Genomic DNA, 20,705 nt, shown 5'->3' with positions numbered 1-20,705 from the left:
TGGCTGCAACGAACACAGCCGCTCAACCTAATTGACAGACACACACTGTCTCACCCACCCCTGCTCACCCACCCCTGCACACATGTCAAACTGTGTTCGTGCAACTACCACCACATCCCCATACACTTACATGGTCTGCCTGAAGATACAGGGGCGTATTTACCACAAGACAAACAAGGCATTTGCCTAGGGCGGCATTTTTCAGGGGGGCAGCAGCATCTTTCAGGGCGGCAGTGACATTTTTCAGGGGGGCAGCGCCGCCCCTCCGAAAAAAGGCATGGAAGAAGGGACACACGCAGCATGGGGACCAGGTGGGATCTGAAAGAGGCTGTGGCCTGCTTGATGGTGTATGCAGAGCCTGACTCTTGTTCCCGGGGATGTCCAAAGCTGTAAAGGTGAGTGTCCTATCTTGCAGGGGTGGGGGGGGGGTTTTGCCAGTGTATGGGGGGCATTGGTAGTGGAAGGCTCTCTCAGGTGGGGATGGGAAGGGGACTGGGGTGTTGTTGGTCAATGCCAGGGTCTGTCCGTGAGGGGAGCCGACTTTTGTGTTGCCTAGAGCAGCACGAAATCTAAATACACCGCTGTGAACATAGCACCGTGTGGCTCAAGCAGCATGAACACACAGCCCATGGTCTATGGGTCTCAGCACCGCTTGGAATGATGCCTTATTCTTCTGCATCCTTCCAAAAAATGGGAGATGGCTAGAGAGAGAAAGAAAAAGGTAGGTGTGAATATAGAAAGATAGTTATTTTTCAGATGTGAAAAAAAGGAAGGAGGATCGTTTAGGGTGGGAAGATAGGAAAAAGAGACTGCGACGGACTGCATTCAAGATGGACTTACAGTATAATAAGAAATAAATCGATTTAGGAAGGCGGCTTGAAATTTAGAAAAATCCTTATAAACAATCTAAGTGGCCCATATAGATTAGAATCGTTCGGTTCTATCAGTGTCATGTGCCACACCCAGGCATGTTTCCTGAAATAAAACAAAGCATCTGCTAAACAACTGACTGCTGTCACATAGTAACAAAAATCAGTTTTACTCTATTCTTTGAAAGTTACGAAGATTGAACCTATAGTTTATTCATGTACAGTATTAGCTATGAAGCTTCAATTCAACTAAAGGGTTTGACACAGGTGACAGTCTAGTATATTTAACCCCTTGCCCTCCTCCCTATAGCAGAAGTACTGCTACAGGGTGGCACAGCTGTGCAAAATCATGTATATATACATGATTTGCACTTCTGGGTAGGGGGCACTCGCACCACCCTACCCGTGCTGCTATTGGCAGCTGGGGATGTCAATCATTGGGTCCCACTGGCGATTCCCGGCCAGCACTCTAGTAAGCAATGAGCCCATACACGCAGCAACCTCTACATGCAAACATGTGCGCAGCATTTAGCGAAGCACAAAAGGAGTGGGGAACAACGGCGTCTACTTTCTTCTGCTAGCTGTGCCAGCAAGAACCTGCGTTCTGTGCAGAAAATATGCATATGCTTGTGTGAATGAGCCCTAAAAGTAAGAGATTTACCAAATGTTGCAGCAGCCAGAGATGATGCACACTTCATCAGAGGCAACTTGTTTTTACTGTACAAATATACAAAAAATTATTTTGGGCCATTATTAAGCTTTAAATGATACATGAAACAGGCTAAAAAAGAACAGACAAGGGCGCACTCTCATCGTGCATTAGCATGGTACACCACGTGTTTTAATGAATGAACAAATGGATGTATACTCACAACGATATTAAAAGCAATGTATAGGGTCCACAAAAAAGTCACAAAGGTGCTGTGTCTAAATGCGGATAAGCTGACGTGTTTCGGGAGCTGAACCCCTTCCTCAGAGCTTCTGCTTTTAATATCGTTGGTTTGTGAGTATACATCCATTTGTTCATTCATTAAAACACGTGGTGTACCACGGTAATGCACGATGAGAGTGCGCCCTTGTCTGTTCTTTTTTACCAGTGGTCAGATTTCCCGATCTTTGAAGGGCAGCACCACTTCGGTTGGCATCCAGTTATCTTTCAAGTTTGCATGAGGATTGGAACGCTGGTTTCGTTTGTATGAAACAGGCTAAGCCCACTATCAAGGCCAGTTCAGACTGGGATTGCACAGGAATGTGCGGCACATTTCCGTGCGATTCCCACATATTCCTGTGTGGTGCAATTTGCTGCAAATCGCACTGGAGCACAGAAAAAGTAGAGTATCCCCTACTTTAAGGGCCGGTTTACACTAGGAATTGCACAGGAATGTGTTCCTGTGAATGGGCTCAAATCACATGGCATGTGAATCACACAGGAGTATGTGGGGCAGTGGGCTCAAATCGCACGGCATGTGAATCACACAGGAGCCTGTCGGGCAATGGGCTCAAATCGCGCAACATGTGAATCACACAGAAGCGTGTAGAGCAATGGGCTCAAATTGCATGGCAAGTGAATCACACAGAAGAGTGGCAAATCGCACGGGATGTGAATCACACAGAAGCATGTAGAGCAATGGGCTCAAATCGCATGGCATGTGAATCACACAGAAGCATGTAGAACAATGGGCTCAAATCGCATGTCATGTGAATCACACAGAAGCATGTAGAGCAATGGGCTCAAATCACATGGCATATGAATCACACAGAAGCATGTAGAACAATGGGCTCAAATAGCACAGCATGTGAATCACACAGAGGCGTGTAGAGCAATGGGATCAAATCGCACGGCATGTGAATCACACAAAAGCGTGTAGAGCAATGGGCTCAAATCACACGGCATGTGAATCACACAAAAGCGTGTAGCGCAATGGGCTCAAATTGCATGGCATGTGACTCACACAGAGGTGTGTAGAGCAATGGGCTCAAATCGCACGGCATGTGAATCACACAGAAGAGTGTCAAATTGCATGGGATGTGAATCACACATAAGCGTGTAGAGCAATGGGCTGAAATCACACGGCATGTGAATCACACTGGAGCATGTAGGGCAATGGGCTCAAATCGTACGGCATGTGAATCACACAGAAGCATGTAGAGCAATGGGCTCAAATCGCATGGCACGTGAATCACACAGAAGCATGTAGGGCAATGGGCTCAAATCGCATGGCATGGGAATCACACAGAAGAGTGTAGGGCAATGGGCTCAAATCGCACGGCATGTGAATTACACAGAAACGTGTAGAGCAATGGGCTCAAATCTCACGGCATGTGAATCACACAGAAGCGTGTAGGACAATGGGCTCAAATCGCATGGCATGGGAATCACACAGAAGCGTGTAGGACAATGGGCTCAAATTGCACGGCATGTGAATCACACTGGAGCATGTAGGGCAATGGGCTCAAATCACACGGCATAGGAATAACACAGGAGTGTGTAGGGCAATGGGCTCAAATCGCACGGAATGGTAATCACACAGAAGCGTGTAGGGCAATGGGCTGAAATCGCATGGCATGTGAATCACATAGAGGCGTGTAGAGCAATGGGCTCAAATAGCATGGTATGTGAATCACACAGAAGCATGTAGAGCAATGGGCTAAAATTGCACAGCATGTGAATCACACAGAAGTGTGTAGAGCAATGGGCTCAAATCGCATGGCATGTGAATCACACAGAAGCGTGTAGAGCAATGGGCTCAAACCGAACGGCATGTGAATCACACTGGAGCATGTAAGGCAATGGGCTCAAATCACACGGCATGTGAATCACGCAGGAGCGCGTAGGGCAATGGGCTAAAATCGCATGGCATGTGAATCACACAGAAGCATGTGGAGCAATGGGCTCAAATCGCACGGCATGTGAATCACACAGGAGTGTGTAGGGCAATGGGCTCAAATCGCATGGCATGGGAATCACACAGAAGCGTGTAGAGCAATGGGCTCAAATCGCATGGCATGTGAATCACATAGAGGCGTGTAGAGCAATGGACTCAAATAGCACGGCATGTGAATCACACAAAGGCGTGTAAAGCAATGGGCTCAAATCGCACGGCATGTGAATCACACAAAAGCGTGCAGCGCAATGGGCTCAAATTGCATGGCATGTGAATCACACAGAGGTATGTACAGTAATGGGCTCAAATCGCACGGCATGTGAATCACACAGAAGCGTGTAGAGCAATGAGCTCAAATCACACAGCATGTGAATCACACAGAAGCATATAGAGCAATGGGCTCAAATCGCACGGCTTGTGAATCACACAGAAGAGTGTCAAATCGTATGGGATGTGAATCACATATAAGCGTGTAAAGCAATGGGCTCAAATTGCACGGCATGTGAATCACACAGAGGTATGTACAGTAATGGGCTCAAATCGCACGGCATGGGAATCACACAGAAGTGTGTAGAACAATGAGCTCAAATCGCACGGCATGTGAATCACACAGAAGCGTGTAGAGCAATGAGCTCAAATCACACGGCATGTGAATCACACAGGAGCGTGTAGAGCAATGGGCTCAAATCACATGGTATGTGAATCACACTGGAGCATGTAGGACAATGGGCTCAGAAACACAAACAGACTCGGGTTTCACGTACAACGTTCTGGGGTGAACGGGACCTTAAAAATGCGTCACACCAAACCGCATGGTACTGCGGTACCATTTAATTTGGTGTCCACGAGCGCGCTACGTTTTGCGATCTGTGCTTGGGGTGCCTTTAACATGGCAGTGTGATCATACTTTTCCCGCACTGTTTCCTGGTGTGAACTGGCCCTCAATACTTATTAAACAGAAACTTGTTTGTTCAAAATAATATACATAACAAATGTGTGATGTTTTGTATTTGGTGATTGTATTTTTACATTCAGATGTGTGTGTAGAGACATCAATCTCATAAATATTCATGTAAAAGCAATACAGGGACTACATGCTAAACAAAACATGCATGAGCTCTGTATATATATATATATATATATATATATATATATATATATATATATATATATATATATATAGTCAATGGGGATGTTGTAACCGTCATTGGTTTTATTTATTCTTTTATGCGATCGATGGATTAATTCTATGAATTTGCGGATTATTCTCCTAAATCAAATAGTGTGTCTACTATAAAATCCTCCCCCTGGCATGTCCTTCTTCCACACCCTCTGATGTCAGCTGCAGAGCTCAGGGGGGAGAGGAGAGATGAGGAGGTGAAAGAAAGAGGAGGGAGACAGAGGAGTACCCTGCCGAGAGGAAGAGCATCTGACCCATTTCCTTTTGCAATCTCAGTGCTAGGAACAGTAGCAGAGTGGGGGGATAGTGTAACAAGAGTGGGCTTGGATCTGGTGCAATCAGGGGACATGACAGGCAGGTATCTGCATCCAGAGCCAAGGAAACAATAATCAGCATCAGCAGGGACAGGAGCAGTAGAGGACACGCTGTGACAAGGACAGCAGAGCCATAGGCACAGATATACCGACAGCCCATACACTGTATAGTGGAGATAAGGAGAGACACATTGGCACTGTAAGTACCAGATAAAAAAACGAAAACAGGAATGCATTACCATTTTAGCCAAAGAAAGCAGCATACGTTGTATTAACTGTCATTAGGGTACAACCATTAGGGATATAGGAGACCACGCTGTGGAGGCCAACGCAACCCCCTTCATCTCCAAATTGGCGCAGATACAATCATTGACGTGGACTGCTGTATTGCTGTGGGTTTACCTAACGAGGGCTGCATGTGGATATCGAACTGATCTGCCGCTTCTCTTTATACCACTGGCAGCTCGGAGCGGAGATGGGCACCCAGGGCACCGGTAGGAAAAGGCACCCCAACCGGGACAGACTGTCTGCTGAAGACCATGCCTTGAATCAGATAGCTCGGGAGGTGAGTGATGGGATGCTCAATAGATCTGCTTTATAATTAGAGGGTATACTGATGTGTGTACACGAGTATAATAATATGTAATGTATCCAGATGTATCCTACAATGTGCCACCCACGTTATCCCTCCGCTGGTACAGAAATGACAGTGTGGGGGATTCGGCTGCTGTAAGTCCATCTTCTGAATGCTTGTCTTCCAATAACTCATAGTATGTGTCTGTCATACTAAAAAGAAAGAAAAGTTCCCAGACGCTGTGTGAAACTTCATTGGTACATACGGGGTTAAAGGCCAAAGGGAAGAATGAGCCATTCCCAAGAGTGCAGCTCATTCCCTGTCATATGGCCAACCTCAGATTGTGACAAGGGTCTTTCAGCTGTCCCATCACCTGGTGCTGCTGTCAGCCATTAAGATGCCCTAAGCCTTCTGTCCCTGATAATGAAGCCCTGTTAACCCCTTCTCTGGTTTTTTACATTTGAAATCTGTCTTTCTTCTTTTGCAGTCTGTTCAGCTTTAAAAAGAAACAAAAAAGAAAAGAATGTCAGATGGGAAATTGTGTTGTGCCAATGAAAAAGTTACAATATTTAAAAATCAATGGAGATTTGGGGGCAGATCTACTAAAGGAGTAGAATGCATCCACTTTGCAAAAGGAATTTTTGGAATCTAGCTTAGTAAATGTGGTAAACATTCACTATGCAAAGAATACCCAATCACCTGCAAGGTACATTTAAAAAAATAATATTTGCTTGCACATGATTGGATGATAGAGGTCAGCACAACTTCACATCATTCACTAAGCTAAGTGAAAATTGAAAGTTGACTTTTCCAAGTGAAAAGCCTGTACTTCATTAGTAAATCAACCCTATAGCTTACATGTAAGTACACTGTGAAACATTGATCCACCCAGAACTGGTATTTCAGTTTAAGGCAGATGCTGACAGTGGTGAGATTGTTCCTAATTATGCTTCTTGGTATTAGGTCTCACTCCTTCTGCTGCACAAGGCCTCCTCTCCTTCAACTGCTTTTTATGAAACATAAAATAATTGAAACAAAGAAAAAGGAAAGTAAAGCTGGCCATGCACTGAACCAGATGAAATGGGCTCAGTGGGTTGCCCTTCTGTCCCTGCTCCATCCAACAAAAGAGGATTAATCGACCGAAGAAGCCTGCTAAAAAATATTTCAGCCCTACAGCTGCTGAATCCAATCAGATGCAGATGCTGTTTGGGTATTTTAACAGTCCTTGTCAGCAGCTGTCAGAAAACAATGGACCAATAGGGGGGATTACCCATCTGTGCTGTTTAGAAGGCTGAGTCAAAAAAATCTATCGTTGTATAGAAAGCTTAACTTACTGCAGATACCCAGACCTGGATATTTAGGGATAGAGATCTTGTCACTGGGTGACACATGAGTTAGCAGGAAGTGATTAATTCAGATACAGCAAAAACGTAAAACCATTACTGTGACTGTCTCATTTAGGGAAACCTGTAGGTACAGAATTATCGGGGCTGCCCTACTTCTGAAAATGCTATTTGCGTGGCATTCTCTAGCTCTAGCATGGGCAAAGCATGCAGCAACCAAAGTCATAGTAAAAGCTGCACTATTTTATTTTTATTTATTTCAGGTACTTATATAGCGCCGTCAATTTACGCAGCACTTTACATATATATCGTACATTCACATCAGTCCCTAACCCTCAAGGGGATCCCTAACTCACATTATACATATACCTACTAGGGCCAGTTTAGACAGGAGCCAATTAACCTACCAGCATGTCTTTGGAGTGTGGGAGGAAACCAGAGTACCCGGAGGAAACCCACGCAGGCACAGGGAGAACACTACTAAAGTCTGGTTTTAAAAAATCTATTCAAGTATACAGGCGTACCTCAGTTTACGAACGCCTCGGTTAACATAATTTTTGGTTTACGAATGAAAATACATTGAAAATAATGCCTAGGTTTATTAATTTTTTTTGCAATGCGAAGTTTCCCCAGGATGCACCTGGGAGGTTTATAGTGCCGGCCCCGTGCCTTTAAAGTGCACTTTATAAAGAGTTTTGAACGGATAAAGACTTTTTTTTACTTTTTTTGAACTAATTGGTTTTCAATGCATTTACAAAATTTTTCGCAATACGAAACAAGTTTCCCCAGGATGCATTGCGCCTGGGAGGTTTATAGCGCCGCCCCTGTGCATGCTGGAGTCTGTGGGTAGCACGTGGCGTCGAGTGTGGAGGTGTTGGAGCGGTTTTTGCATCGAGCTTTGGAGCCATTCTGGACATTTTTAATCATGTCCCTGTATAGTATTTATGCGTTTAAAGTGCATTTTATAAAGAGTTTTGAACAGATAAAGACTTTTTTTTTAACTTTTTTCTGACCTCCGGAAAGGATTAATTGGTTTTCAATGCATTCCTATGGAAAGGTGCATTTCGGTTTATGATTTTTTTGCAATACGAAGCGTCCCGCATTATATTCATAAACCGAGGTACTCCTATATATTCTTAACTCAAAAAATACCTTCTATGGCTCTCAGCCTCCCCTAATCTCCAAATTCCTTTTTTACTGCTGTGGTCTGACTTCCTGTTCATTCTCCATGGCCCCATTGTATGTAGGAATGTAGCCACCCTCTCTTGCTCGCTCCTGAAATTAACTATGGACTGAGAGATTTGTAGTGTTCATAGAGCAAGATGGCAACTAATATGCACTGCTCCTTCTAAACAAATGGAAGTGAGGGGAAAAGGAGAGGTTTGGGAGATCACAGAGGATGTTACGAGGAGGAATCAAAACACAGCACAAAACAATTTCATGAAAATAGATTACAGAGCCATTTGGTAGCGTATGTGTACAGATTATCTTTAACCGCCTCCCGCCCACCATATAGTAATATGACGGACGCCTCCTTCTCTCGTTCTGGGAGGACGTCATATGACTTTCTCCCATTCTAACCGCGCATGCGTGGCTCCCGGGGAGCGCAGTGCAGCGATCAGCGGTGCGCTGTGTCCCTTAGACACAGCGGATCACCGATCCACGGAAAAGCCGAAGATGTCGGCTCGGTCATGTGGTCACCTGTGTCCAATCACAGCTGATCACATGTAAACAGGGAAATGCTGGTTATCAGAATTTCTCTCCCCATGAGCTGTCACGCTGACAGCTCGAGAGGAGAGGAGAGCCGGTAATTGGCATTCCTCGAAGGGGACATGTACACTGATCATCAGGGCACTGATGATCAGTGTGCCCTGATGATCTGTGTAGCCCCAGCAGCGCCACCTGTCAGTGTCCATCAGTGCCAGCTCTCAGTGCTCATATATGCCACCTGCCAGTGCCACATCTGTGCCACATTTCAGTGCCCATCAGTGCCACATCAATGCCACATGACGGTGCCCACCTGAGCTGCCTTTCAGTGTCACCCATCAGTGTCAGTCAGTGCCACCTATCAATGCCAGTCAGTGCCACCTATCAGTGCTGCCAGTCAGTGCTGCCTATCAGTGCCAGTCAGTTGAGCCTATCAGTGCCTGTCAGTGCTGCCTATCAGTGGCGCCTAACAGTGCCAGTCAGAGCCACCTAACAGTGCCAGTCAGTGCCTCCTTTCAGTGCCATCTATCAGTGCCGCCTATCAGTGCCATATATGAGTGCTGCCTTTCAGTGCCCATCAGTGATGCCTGTCAATGCCCATCAGTGCCACCTACCAGTGCCTCCACATAAGTGCCCATCAGTGCCACCTATCAGTGTCCATCAGTGCAGTCTATCAGTGCCCATCAGTGCAGCCTCATTAGTGCACATAAGTGAAGGAGAAAAATCACTTATTTACAAAATTGTATAACAAAAACTAACAAAAAACTTATTTTTTTTTCAAAATTTTCAGTGGTTTTTGGTTTGTTTAAGAAAAAATAAACAACCCGGAGGTGATTAAATACCACCAAAATAAAGCTCTATCTGTCACAAAAAAATGATAAACATTTCATATGGGTACAGTGTTGCATGACCGCGCAATTGTCATTCAAAGTGCAACAGCGCTGAAAGGAAATTGGCCTGGGCAGGAAGGGGGTATAAGTGCCCTGTAGGCTTGTGGTTAAAGAATAATGATATTATTTAGTGCCACTTTAAGTCATTCTGATCTGTATGCTCCTTGCATGGCAACATCTCAGAAAAAACTGACTCTCAGGCAGCTAGTTATGGCAGCCTCTCTTTCCTCATTACACATTTCCTTTAATGTCTGCAATGAACTTCATTCAGTTGCATTATGAAATATTTCATTAGAAGTTGCAACACTCATTGCTGAACCATTGATGACTCTGTTTCTGGCCTCTGCCCAATGGATTAATCATCTACAAGAATTATTCAAGTATGCCCTGGTATTTCTGATGGTACTAAGCTTCTCCCCCCTGTCATACACTATATATAAATATATATTTATAGTTATAGACTAGATCTAACTGAAGTCCAGTGCAGAAAGCCGGGGTATTAGTGTGGGTTGCACAGAATGCTTCCTGCTGAGACACAACCTAAAATAGCCAGCTCTGGGTCAAGGCAGATGGCAGGTCTGTGTTCCAGCAGTCACGCCTGATCTGTGTCATATCAATGGTTTAGTGGCAGGCTAACAGTTTAGATAACAGCCCCAGCTCTGCTTTGGTGTCACTGAACAGATTGGCAAAGACTCCGATGCTATTGCAGCCAGTAACCATATTCTTTAAAATATTATAGTTTATTTTTTAGAAAGTGACAGTTCCTCATTTCAACATGTTTTCCATCAATTTCAACTTTACATGCTTCTAAACCTAGTACACACTATGAAAAAATTAGATGAACGGTCGTCCAATTTTCCACGAGGGTTCGTATCATGATGTAACCGACAAAGGCAAACATAGATACGTACTAGCGTATTTAAGAGGAAGTAGGGTTGTTCGTTGCTTATGATAATGCACGTTTTTTTTTCTATTTTCTTACGATTACTGTACACATTGAATGAAAATCAGATGTTGTGTTCACATAAGATAACATTTTGTAGCTAGCACCCTCAGTTTTTGTCATCCAAAAAGTCAGAATCGGCTGTTACTAACTGTAAGGCTACATTCACACTAGCTTTGTCAGCAGGCGTCAGACAGGCGTTTGGCAAGCGTTTTTAATGCTTCTCAAACGCCAATGAAAGTTCTGCACATGGCAGCACACAGTGCTGTTCACACGGAAGCGTTAGCGTCACATTGTGTCGCGTTTCGTCGCGGCAAAACTGACGCCTCTTGTCCAGTCAGGAGGAGTTGAAGCCTCCCATTCAAGTCTATGGTGCCGCTCCTCAAACGCCTGGCAGTGGTTTGTGGTACGGTTGCGGAGTGTTAATACCATTTAACTTCATTATAGGAGTTTGTGGTGTGGTTTTAACGCTTGGCAAACGCCTGTCAACCAGCTCAAAACCGCGCATAGGGCGTTTTGCGAACGTTTGAGAAGTGTTAAAAAACACTTCCCAAATGCCTGTCTAACGCCTGTCAAACGCTATAGGGGCGTTTGGCAAGAGTTAGAAATAAAGTCAAGTGTGAACGAGCCCTTACTGTATACTAACGATCAAATAATCGGCTGATCCTTCCTCATAGGGAAATTTTTGTATGATTTTCTTATCAGGTGTACAAGTCATTAGCATAATAATGTTGTGGTAATCTATGTATGTAAATTGCATTTAACCCCTTCACGCCTAAGGGTAAAACAACTCTTAATGCCTAAGCACAATTTTACAACTTTGACATGTGTTAGCATCACAACTACTTTGTACATCCAGGTGGATTATAACTTGTATTTTCAGAACAAATTGGACTTTCATTTGGTGCTAAATGGTTATTGATATCCCCTGATTTTTTTGTATTAACAAAGGAAAACTGGGCCAAAATAGTAAAAAAATAATAATTTTTTAAATTTAGCTGGGTGTTTCTTGTTTCTACCATAACCTACCACCATAAAACAACCCAAAATAAATTCTCCAGCTCTTGATGATCGTATTGATACCATATATGTGTATGTTATTTGTTGTTTGTACCCACAGTACAGCCCAGAAAAAATAGTGTGCATTTATTTAATTATTACAGGTACTTATATAGCACTGTCCATTTACGCAGAGCTTTACACAAATATATATTGTACATTCACATCAGTCCCTAACCCTCAAGGGGCGTCCAATCTAAGGTCCCTAACTCACATTCATATATACATATACTAATTTAGACAGGAACCAATTAACCTACCAGTATTTTGTTTTTTGTTTTTTTACCTAAAACACGCTGACACTGATACCAATTTAAAAAAAAAAATCCTGACCTTTGACCCAAACATTAACCCTGGCACTGAACTAGTTCAAACCTTGATCTAGGTATTTTTATTTATTTATTTTTTATATATATATATATTTTTGTTTTTTTAACAAACATGTTTTGGGTTTTTTTCCCCCTCTATCCAAGGAGAGAGAGATACAATGTACCTCTCTCCTCCATTCAAGGAGAAAAACAAAACAAGGGGGGCGGGTTATACAGTGACTGATCACTGTGATATCCAATCAGAGGCTATGAGAATGATCATGTGACCCGGAATCGGGAGTCCTGGGTTCCGATCCTTAGAACGGGACCTGGGGCTCTCAGTGACACCCTGGTCTTTGTGCTGGGAGCGCGCTGTGCGGTGCATTCTCAGTACAAAGACAGGTACGCAAATATGTGGTCCTGCAGAAAAAAAGGCCAGTTTTGTGATGCTGCATATTTATGCCACGTTGGTGTGAAGGGGTTAATAGAAGAGAAATTGAGGGTTTTGATACTAAATCTTTACTGTGTCCTTATACATTATGTATATGTTAAAAAAAAGTATCCTCTACTACATTAAAGGGAGAATCTAACTGTATGTGCCACAGGACCTGTTCTTCCTTGAGCACCAAAACCCACTTTTGTGATACGGTATGTTACTGCAACACGTTAACTGCCTTAGCGCACTATGGTGCTATTCATTTTGAATGGCACTCCAACTTATTAAGGCAATGCAGCTCTAACACAGGACATTCCAACATAACACACAGCTGCATGTCCCTTTTTTTTGCTCCATTCTTACATAGTTACATAGTTAGTCTGGCTGAAAATAAACAAAAGTCCATCCAGTTCAACCATTAAGAAAAAAAAGTTATAATCCTATATCCACCGTTGATCCAGAGGAAGGCAAAAAAAAATGAGCAAAGCATGAAACAATTTGCTCCCGCAGGGAAAGAAATCTCTTCCTGATCCCCCAAGAGGCAATCGGATATTCCCTGGATCAACTTTACCTATAAATGTTAGTATCCAGTTATATTTTGTGTATCCAAGAAAGAAACTATAGTTCAGCAAGGGACATGTCAAGCAGCAACAGAGACACAATTGAAAGTTGAATCCAGGCCTCTTTTAAAGCAATCCACTGAGCTGGACAGAACCAACTCTTGAGGGAGTCTATTCTACATTTTTCCTGCTCTCACTGTGAAGAAACCTTTCCGTGTTCGGAGATTCTTGTGTGTTGGCGTGCCTTATTACCCAGCACTCTCCATTCCCTGCAGAGGTCCACATGTGCTAGTGCTGAGGCAGAGCCACATTTCTATAATTGGCAGGGATCATGAACTATAGTTCAGCAAAGGGCATGTCAGACAGCAACAGAGACACAATTGAAAGTTGAATCCAGTCCTTTTTTAAAGCAATCCACTAAGCTGGCCATTCTACATTTTTCCTGCTCTCACTGTGAAGAAACCTTTCCGTGGTTGGAGATTCTTGTGTGTTGGAGTGCCCTATTACCCAGCACTCTCCATTCCCTGCATCCTCTATTACACTTACACCCCCCCCCCCCCTCCCATTCCCCGTCACAGCTCATTGTGCACTCTTTATATCCCCTATTATACGTCTGTTTGCACAATACGCATCCCCCATTACACCTCTGTCTGCTCATTCCGCATCCCCCATATCCCAGCACTTTCCACACTTCCACCTTCCATTACCCAGCACTCTGCCTTCCCTGCACCCCGCATTACCCAGCTGTCTGCACCGCCTGTATCCTCCATCACACCTCACTCTGCACCCCCCTGCATCCCCCATTACACCTTACTCTGCAACCTCACTACTCTCTCTTTACCCCCATTACACTTCACTTTGTACCCCTCTGCTCCCCCTCTGCTCCCCCTATGGTAACTGCACTCCTACCCCCTGCACTCCCCTTCACCCACTATGTACATTCTGTACTCCCTGCATCCCTCATTACACTTCACTCTGCACTCCCTGGGACATCAGCAGTCATATGTGGGCTGTTACCATCTCCATGATGAAGCTTCACCTGGAGGGAAGGGGTGTGCCCACTGGCCACCAGAGACCCCTTCTTTGTGGGTTGCCCTGGTGCCCTGTGCACAGCTTACCGCAGATCTGAAGAATTTCCCACACTACAATCTCTGCTTGGTCACGGTCTCCGTATGAAAGCAGTGGTCTTTCTGCAGAGGTCCACATGTCCCAGTGCTGAGGCAGAGCCACATTTCTATAATTGGCAGGAAGCATGAACCATATAAGCAAGGGACATGTCAGACAGCAACAGAGACACAACTGAAAGTTGGGATTTAGGTGATGTACTTGCTGATTTAAACAGAAAAGGTCAGTTGAGTATTATTATTATTGCTGGCAAAACAATTTCACTCCTATTGGCTTCCTGAGAGCTGAATCATGAGTTGCTAAAAAGCAGCCAGGAGTCTCCAAGTCACTTGCCAAATTAAGGCTTAATTAATAATAAGGTGCAAAAAAAGTGGTGCTTAGTAACCCATGAAAACCCATTGAGAACTTAGGTTTGGTTTGTCTACAAGTCTAAAACAAAATTCAGGTTTCTATGGTTAGCTGCACACAACTGTTAGGTCTCATGTACACTGCAGCTGATCAACTGACGTTCAGGAGCTTTTCTGCGTTTTTTCAGCAGCCCTTGAACTCTCCCTAATGTTTTCCTATGTGTCCATGTACACTATGTCATTTACAGGCATTTGAGCTTAGTCGTTTTTTGAACGCACCAAACTTGCGTTCAGGAGTAGATTTTATCAGCGTTTCAAATGCAAAAACGCTTGTAAATGCGGCTAACCACGTTTATAAGCGTTTGCGTTTAGAAGATTTTATTAACTATTCCATATCCAAATACTGTCCAGAGCTTCTTTTCATCATCAGAAATGCATGTAAAGTGTTTTCCATGAATTCAAATGGACCTAGTACACCAGCGCAGTCAGTTCCAGGTTTTGCATGAAGGAAAATATGGTAGAACGTGCCACATTATGCTCATGATGGGATCCATAGTGAATACAACCAGAAAAGACAGGTCATCTCAACACATACTGCTCTCTCTGCTTCTGCTCTCTCTATTTCTCTCAAAATGTCTGAAATATTAATTTTTTTACTGTTTTTCATTGCATTCTGGGCATTTTGGAAGGTCTCCTGATGTTATTGTTAAAAAACGCTTCTTAACACAAACGCGCATAAACGCGGTATGCAAACATGGCTAAACAGAGGTTTTTTAACCTACATTTTCCAGCAGTCAGTTTCCATCGTTCAGAAGTGTTTTCCAAATGTCCCGTGTACATGAGCCCTAAAAAGAGAAGTGTGGGGTATGAAACAAACACACAATCCTGCATAGGTGGATGCAGGATTGGCCCAAACTGCTGATCTCTCAGTTCTCGGTCTTCAGTGAACAGAGAGTCGGTGACTGTCTTACTGGAGCACCGGGCTGTGGAGGGAGCGGCTGGCTCAGGCTCTCAGCAGCTCCCTGAGAGGTTGAGCCAGCTAAAGTTCAGGGCATCTGGGTGGATCCCAACTTTAAAATCAGGATCTCTCCAGAGCCTGGACCGTTGAGTGACAGGTTACAGGAGGACAGAGCGAAGTGCACTTCTGTGATACCCATGGGAAGTAGGGCCAAAAGAGCTTTGGCCCCACATCTTCTTTTTTAATAAAAAAGGCCAAAAACCTGTTTTTAGTTTTGCATAGATGCTTTCAAATCTTTACAGCTCAATTTTAGGTATGGATTTTTTGCACAGATACATTGATTCAGCTTGAACCAATATAAGTATGCATGTTCCATACCTGGCCAATATGGAAGACTACTGTAGTAAGCACTGTACTACAGAGATCTTCTTTGTCTACCAGGTTGGATGCCAACATGCAAAGCATTCTCTGACTGGACAAGGTGAAGAGGCAGGGCAGTGACATCTCAATTGCCACCTCGTCCAATCAGAGACTTTCTTGTATTCATTGAGAAAAATACAAGGTATTCTCTGAATGGTGCACATGCTGATCAAGCCACCTTTAGTTGTCACTATGCAGCAGGGAAGCTGCATTTCATGGAACCCAGAAGACAGCAAGGATTACTGAAGAAGCAGTATCTACTACAGTGATTCTCTGCTTGTATGGATATCGGCCAGGTATGGAACATCTATACTTACTTTGGTCCAGCTATGCAAAAAAAATCCATATTTAGAATTCAGTTTTAACATTTCCTAAGAGAGAAAGGAATTTTTTTACGTACTAAAAGGGGAGAGTGCAAAATCTGGTGCAGCTGTGCATAGTAGCCAATCAGCTTCAAATTTCAGCTTGTTCAATTAAGCTTTGACAAAAAAAAAAAAAAGCTGATTGATTTAAATGCAGAGTTGCACCAGATTTTGCACTCTCCAGTTTTAGTAAATCAACCCCAAAATATCACCAGGAAAAGAAATGTGTGAACATATCCCAAAACTTTGCAGAAGTTTAAAATACTTGGCAATAACGTGTAAAAAAAATGTTGTCTGGAGTTTGGCTTTAACATTGAATTTTAGTAATTTTGGGGGGATAAATCATCAATCTTTAGTTACTTGTAATGGTGTGTATTCCATGTCCTACACACTGCTGCTTCCACATGAAGGCTGCGAGTGTGAGTGCCACCACATGCCCCTTCCTGCCCCTTGGACATTCATAGAACTCTTCAATCAATGTATACCCTTCTTCTTTTTAAACCCTAAAAAAGTCAATACTTTCTCCCTAGAAAGTGCAATAATACATATAAAACTTTTTTGTGAATTACAAAAATAAGTGAAATAAATAAATAAATAAATTGATTTTAAACATATAATATACAATAAAGTCCCACTGATCAAAAAAGTGTCCAAAAAGAAAATCCAAAATAGTGTCCACAAATATCCCCAAATTTTTTTTTTTCTCTTTTCATTCAAAAGGATTGGCTCCTATTTCATCCAAAACACACCTCGAAGTAAAAAATATAATAATATCTAGTGCATTACCTTAATAATAATAATAACAATAATCACCCCGTGCAACCAAAATACACTTCAAAAAAACCTTTTGTGCAAAAAAAAAGGTCCCGAAGTGATGAAACGCATTAGGGGAGCGAAGTCAAGACGCACGTACGTAGACCGGAAGTGTCGCTGCGGCCATTTTGTTGGTTTTCAACACATGGTTTTCTGGAGCTGATAATTTTAAATTTCAATGTAAGTGACGAATAAAAAGTTATCCCTATGTTTTGAATACTAGTCCTGAGACCCTTCTTATCTCTCTGAGGACCTTGGAAAAAACTTCTTTGAAGAGAATGTGGAGGAATATTTTTCCATAGTATTGTTTGAGCATTTCAATACTCATAGACGGTAATAGTATTTAGTACTACTGTGTGTTGGTTTATGGTACACACAGAATTGCAGTGACCACAGAGTGCTCACAGTTCGATTTGTGTGATTATATGCACTATAAGAAAACAATTTGGATTTTTTTTTTTTTTTTTTTTGCACAAAAGGTTTTTTTGAAGTGTATTTTGGTTGCACAGGGTGATTATTGTTATTATTATTATTATTAAGGTAATGCACTAGATATTATTATATATTTACTTCGAGGTGCATTTTGGATGAAATAGGAGCCAATCCTTTTGGATGAAAAGAGAGGAAAAAAATTTTTGGGATATTTGTGGACACTATTTTGGACTTTCTTTTTGGACACTTTTTTGATCAGTGGGACTTTATTGTATATTATATGTTTAAAATCAATTTATTTATTTCACTTATTTTTGTAATTCACAAAAAGGATTTATATGTATTCATAGAACTCTATTCACTGGACGTTTACAACTGTATTCACTGGATGTTTTTACAGCCGCTGTTTTTGGTTTTTGACATTTTTTTCTACAGCCAGTAAACCCCCCAGCATGTTATCTAATGTGTCCATGCACACATAGACTGTAATCAACTTTTTTTGGCAGGAACGTTTTTTGGCTAGAAAAAAAAACAGAACTAGTGGGTTTTTAGAGGAGTTGTTTAGCTGTAAAAATGCTCTAATGCTGAAAAATGCGAAAAATACAGTAAAACGCCGTAAAACGTGGCAAACCAGTGTTTTTGGACTTTTTTTACTAAATAGCAGATTTTTTTATTGTAAAAAAACCCTCTAAAAACCGCAAATGCCAAAAAAGTGGCAAAACATGGCAAAACGCTAATACAAAAACGCTAAAAAACACTGAAAAACTCACATTTTTAACGTGACTTTAGGCTCTGTTCACATCAAATCCGATTTTGAAATCGTGTGACTTACAGTGAAGTCACACGATTTCAAAATCGGGTGAGACGCCGATTTCCTTGCGATTTGCAAGACATCTGACACAGATGTCTATGGAAATCGCAACAAAAGTAGTACATGTACTACGTTTAAAATCGGTGCGGCTCCAACCAAGTTGGAACCGCACCGATATGACCGCTCTGATAGCAGACAATAGGGTGTGACTTGGCATGCGATTTGAAAGTCTCAGGGCATGCAAGTCGCATGCCAAGTCGCTTCCAGTGTGAACCAGTCCTTACACACCTAACATTGCCAGCATTATTAAAATGCCCAGTGTGCATGGAACCTAACTGTCCCACAATGCAACACACTCTGCAGATAGGGGATAAACAGGATCTCCCTTTCCCATTTACATTAATGAGGAGAGGACAGTTCCACAAAACTAGATTGGATTTTTATTAGGAATGCTGAGAAGGTGGGAGGGGAATGTAGGGAGTAGTTATAAAGTTGAGGTGAGTTCTTCAAGTTTTCAACATAATTCTGCTCTTTAGATTTGTATGTAATTAGTCATACATTATCCTTTTTTGCTTTGGGGGTGGGGGAGGACATACGTGCTTATATTTTCATCACACAGATATTTTTATTGTCTCTTTTGCTCTCCCTCTCCTATATGAATAAATATATGTAAAAGAATCTCAAGCATTTAAACGCAATACATTATGGGCAATTAGCCATTCTCTGCATACTTCCGTTTACTATATGCCCATGTGTATGCATATACAGTATTAGCTCTATCCATCCACTTAGCATTACTTACTCAGGCAAGACAGTTTAATGATTTATGACACTCAGCCTCATGACCAGCAGTATGTGTTAAAAAAAAAAGATTGCTCATTGTTACTTTGTTTTCAACTACGTGCATTAAGATAACCACTGATTAAATATTTTATGTGCTAGGTAAAGGATATTCACGTTGCAATGTTATTGCATCCTTCTAAATTATTATGTTATCGCATCCTTCTAAAATCTAAAATCTCCTAATTAAATGTACCACTTGCTTTTAATTTACTGTAATATAAAATAACCATGTGCTCATGTAATGTACAGTATTTGTCCTTTTAGTAAAAGAGAATTGGCTACCAGAAAATTATTATTTGAAAATTACCCAAATTATTAATTACTGTGGTGCTCAACAACTGCTTTATGGACCAATGATCCATTGCAGGCCAGTTACTTTTGGAAACTCAGGCACAAATCAAATGACTTATATTTTTTTTGTTTTAGTATAGTTTTCACAAAAGCCTGTTTTTTTAAATAACAAACATGTCATATTTATCTGCGCTGTTCAATGGTTTTTCACAGAGCAGCCCCGATCCTCATCTTCTTAGGTCTCCCACCGGCGCTTCTGGCTCCCCCCCCTGCTTAGTGTCCCCATAGCAAGTCAGTTGCTATGGGGGCACTCGTGCGTGCTTGCTGCTGAGCCCCACTCTGTGTATCTATAAGATACACACAGCATGGCTGAGCCCCGCCTCTGCACTCTCCTCGCTGGCTGTGATAGAGAGCAGTGGAAGCCAATGGCTCCCACTGCTGTGTCTCAGCCAATAAGAAGAGAGAAACCTGGGAGAGCAGCTGCTACCATGCACAGCGCTGGATTGAGATCAGGCTCAGGTAACTATTAGGGTGGCTGTGAGGGGTGCAGCACACAGAAGGGCTTTTTAGCCCTTAGAATGCATGAAGGTAAAAAACATTCAGCCTTTACAACCATGCATTGTTCAAAATATTAATAATATGATTGGTAATAACTTTATCTTCAGTGCCAAGCATGTGCTTGAAGATTTTTTCTTTGTTCTGTAGGGGGAATGGCCAGTTGTAGTTATTACAGTGGTCTTTGAGCCCTCTCTGGCTTGAAGTCCTTTTGGACTAATAAGGTAAATGAGTAGAGGCTGGGCATCGAGCTATGCCTGGTATGTACTGATAGGGACAGCTGGGCCTCTGCGTCAGGGTGTCCCTGGTGACTGAGTTGCCTGTCCTTTAGCTCCAAGTCTACAGACCTCATTTCTATATTCCAAAATAAATATATTTTTGTGCGGGTAAACTTGGATCACTGCTTGCTAGATATCACAGTAAAGTGCTTTATCACTCGAAGTACATTACAGTTATTAACAAGAACTATTGGCCGTAATCATTACTTAGTCTGCATAGCTCAAAGTTGAAATGTTTGTGTTTAATTAATTGAGACCAGGAGAAATTCATTATCATTGTTAATTACATGAAGATGTTGGAGTACAGTACCATGGCATATTTATGCAGCAATAGCAAATGTATTATTTTTCAGCCACATGCTGCAGGGATATTTATACCATTGGCATCATCAATTATTTAAA

General features: G+C 42.4%; 1 protein-coding gene across 18 annotated transcripts in view; it reads left to right on the top strand.

Moving 5' to 3' along the window:
• The first annotated feature begins 5,103 nt into the window (after nt 1-5,103).
• Nucleotides 5,104-20,705, top strand: part of LRRFIP1 (LRR binding FLII interacting protein 1) — a 185,363-nt gene continuing 169,761 nt past the window's right edge. For 15 of the 18 annotated variants that reach the window (XM_089672417.1, XM_089672410.1, XM_089672414.1 and 12 more), the window contains exon 1: nt 5,104-5,813. In XM_089672417.1, coding sequence (XP_089528543.1) covers nt 5,724-5,813 — 90 coding nt within the window. In that variant the 5' untranslated portion in view covers nt 5,104-5,723. The remainder of the gene's footprint in view (nt 5,814-20,705) is intronic. The other 3 variants (XM_089672401.1, XM_089672419.1, XM_089672418.1) reach the window with 3 other exon arrangements.

Source organism: Staurois parvus, unplaced genomic scaffold, assembly GCF_062004578.1.
Source record: "Staurois parvus isolate SC_StPar_1 unplaced genomic scaffold, SC_StPar_1.0 ptg000011l, whole genome shotgun sequence".
In the NCBI taxonomy this organism is placed as follows: Eukaryota; Metazoa; Chordata; class Amphibia; order Anura; family Ranidae; genus Staurois; species Staurois parvus.
This window is presented reverse-complemented; position numbering and strand designations above follow the sequence as displayed.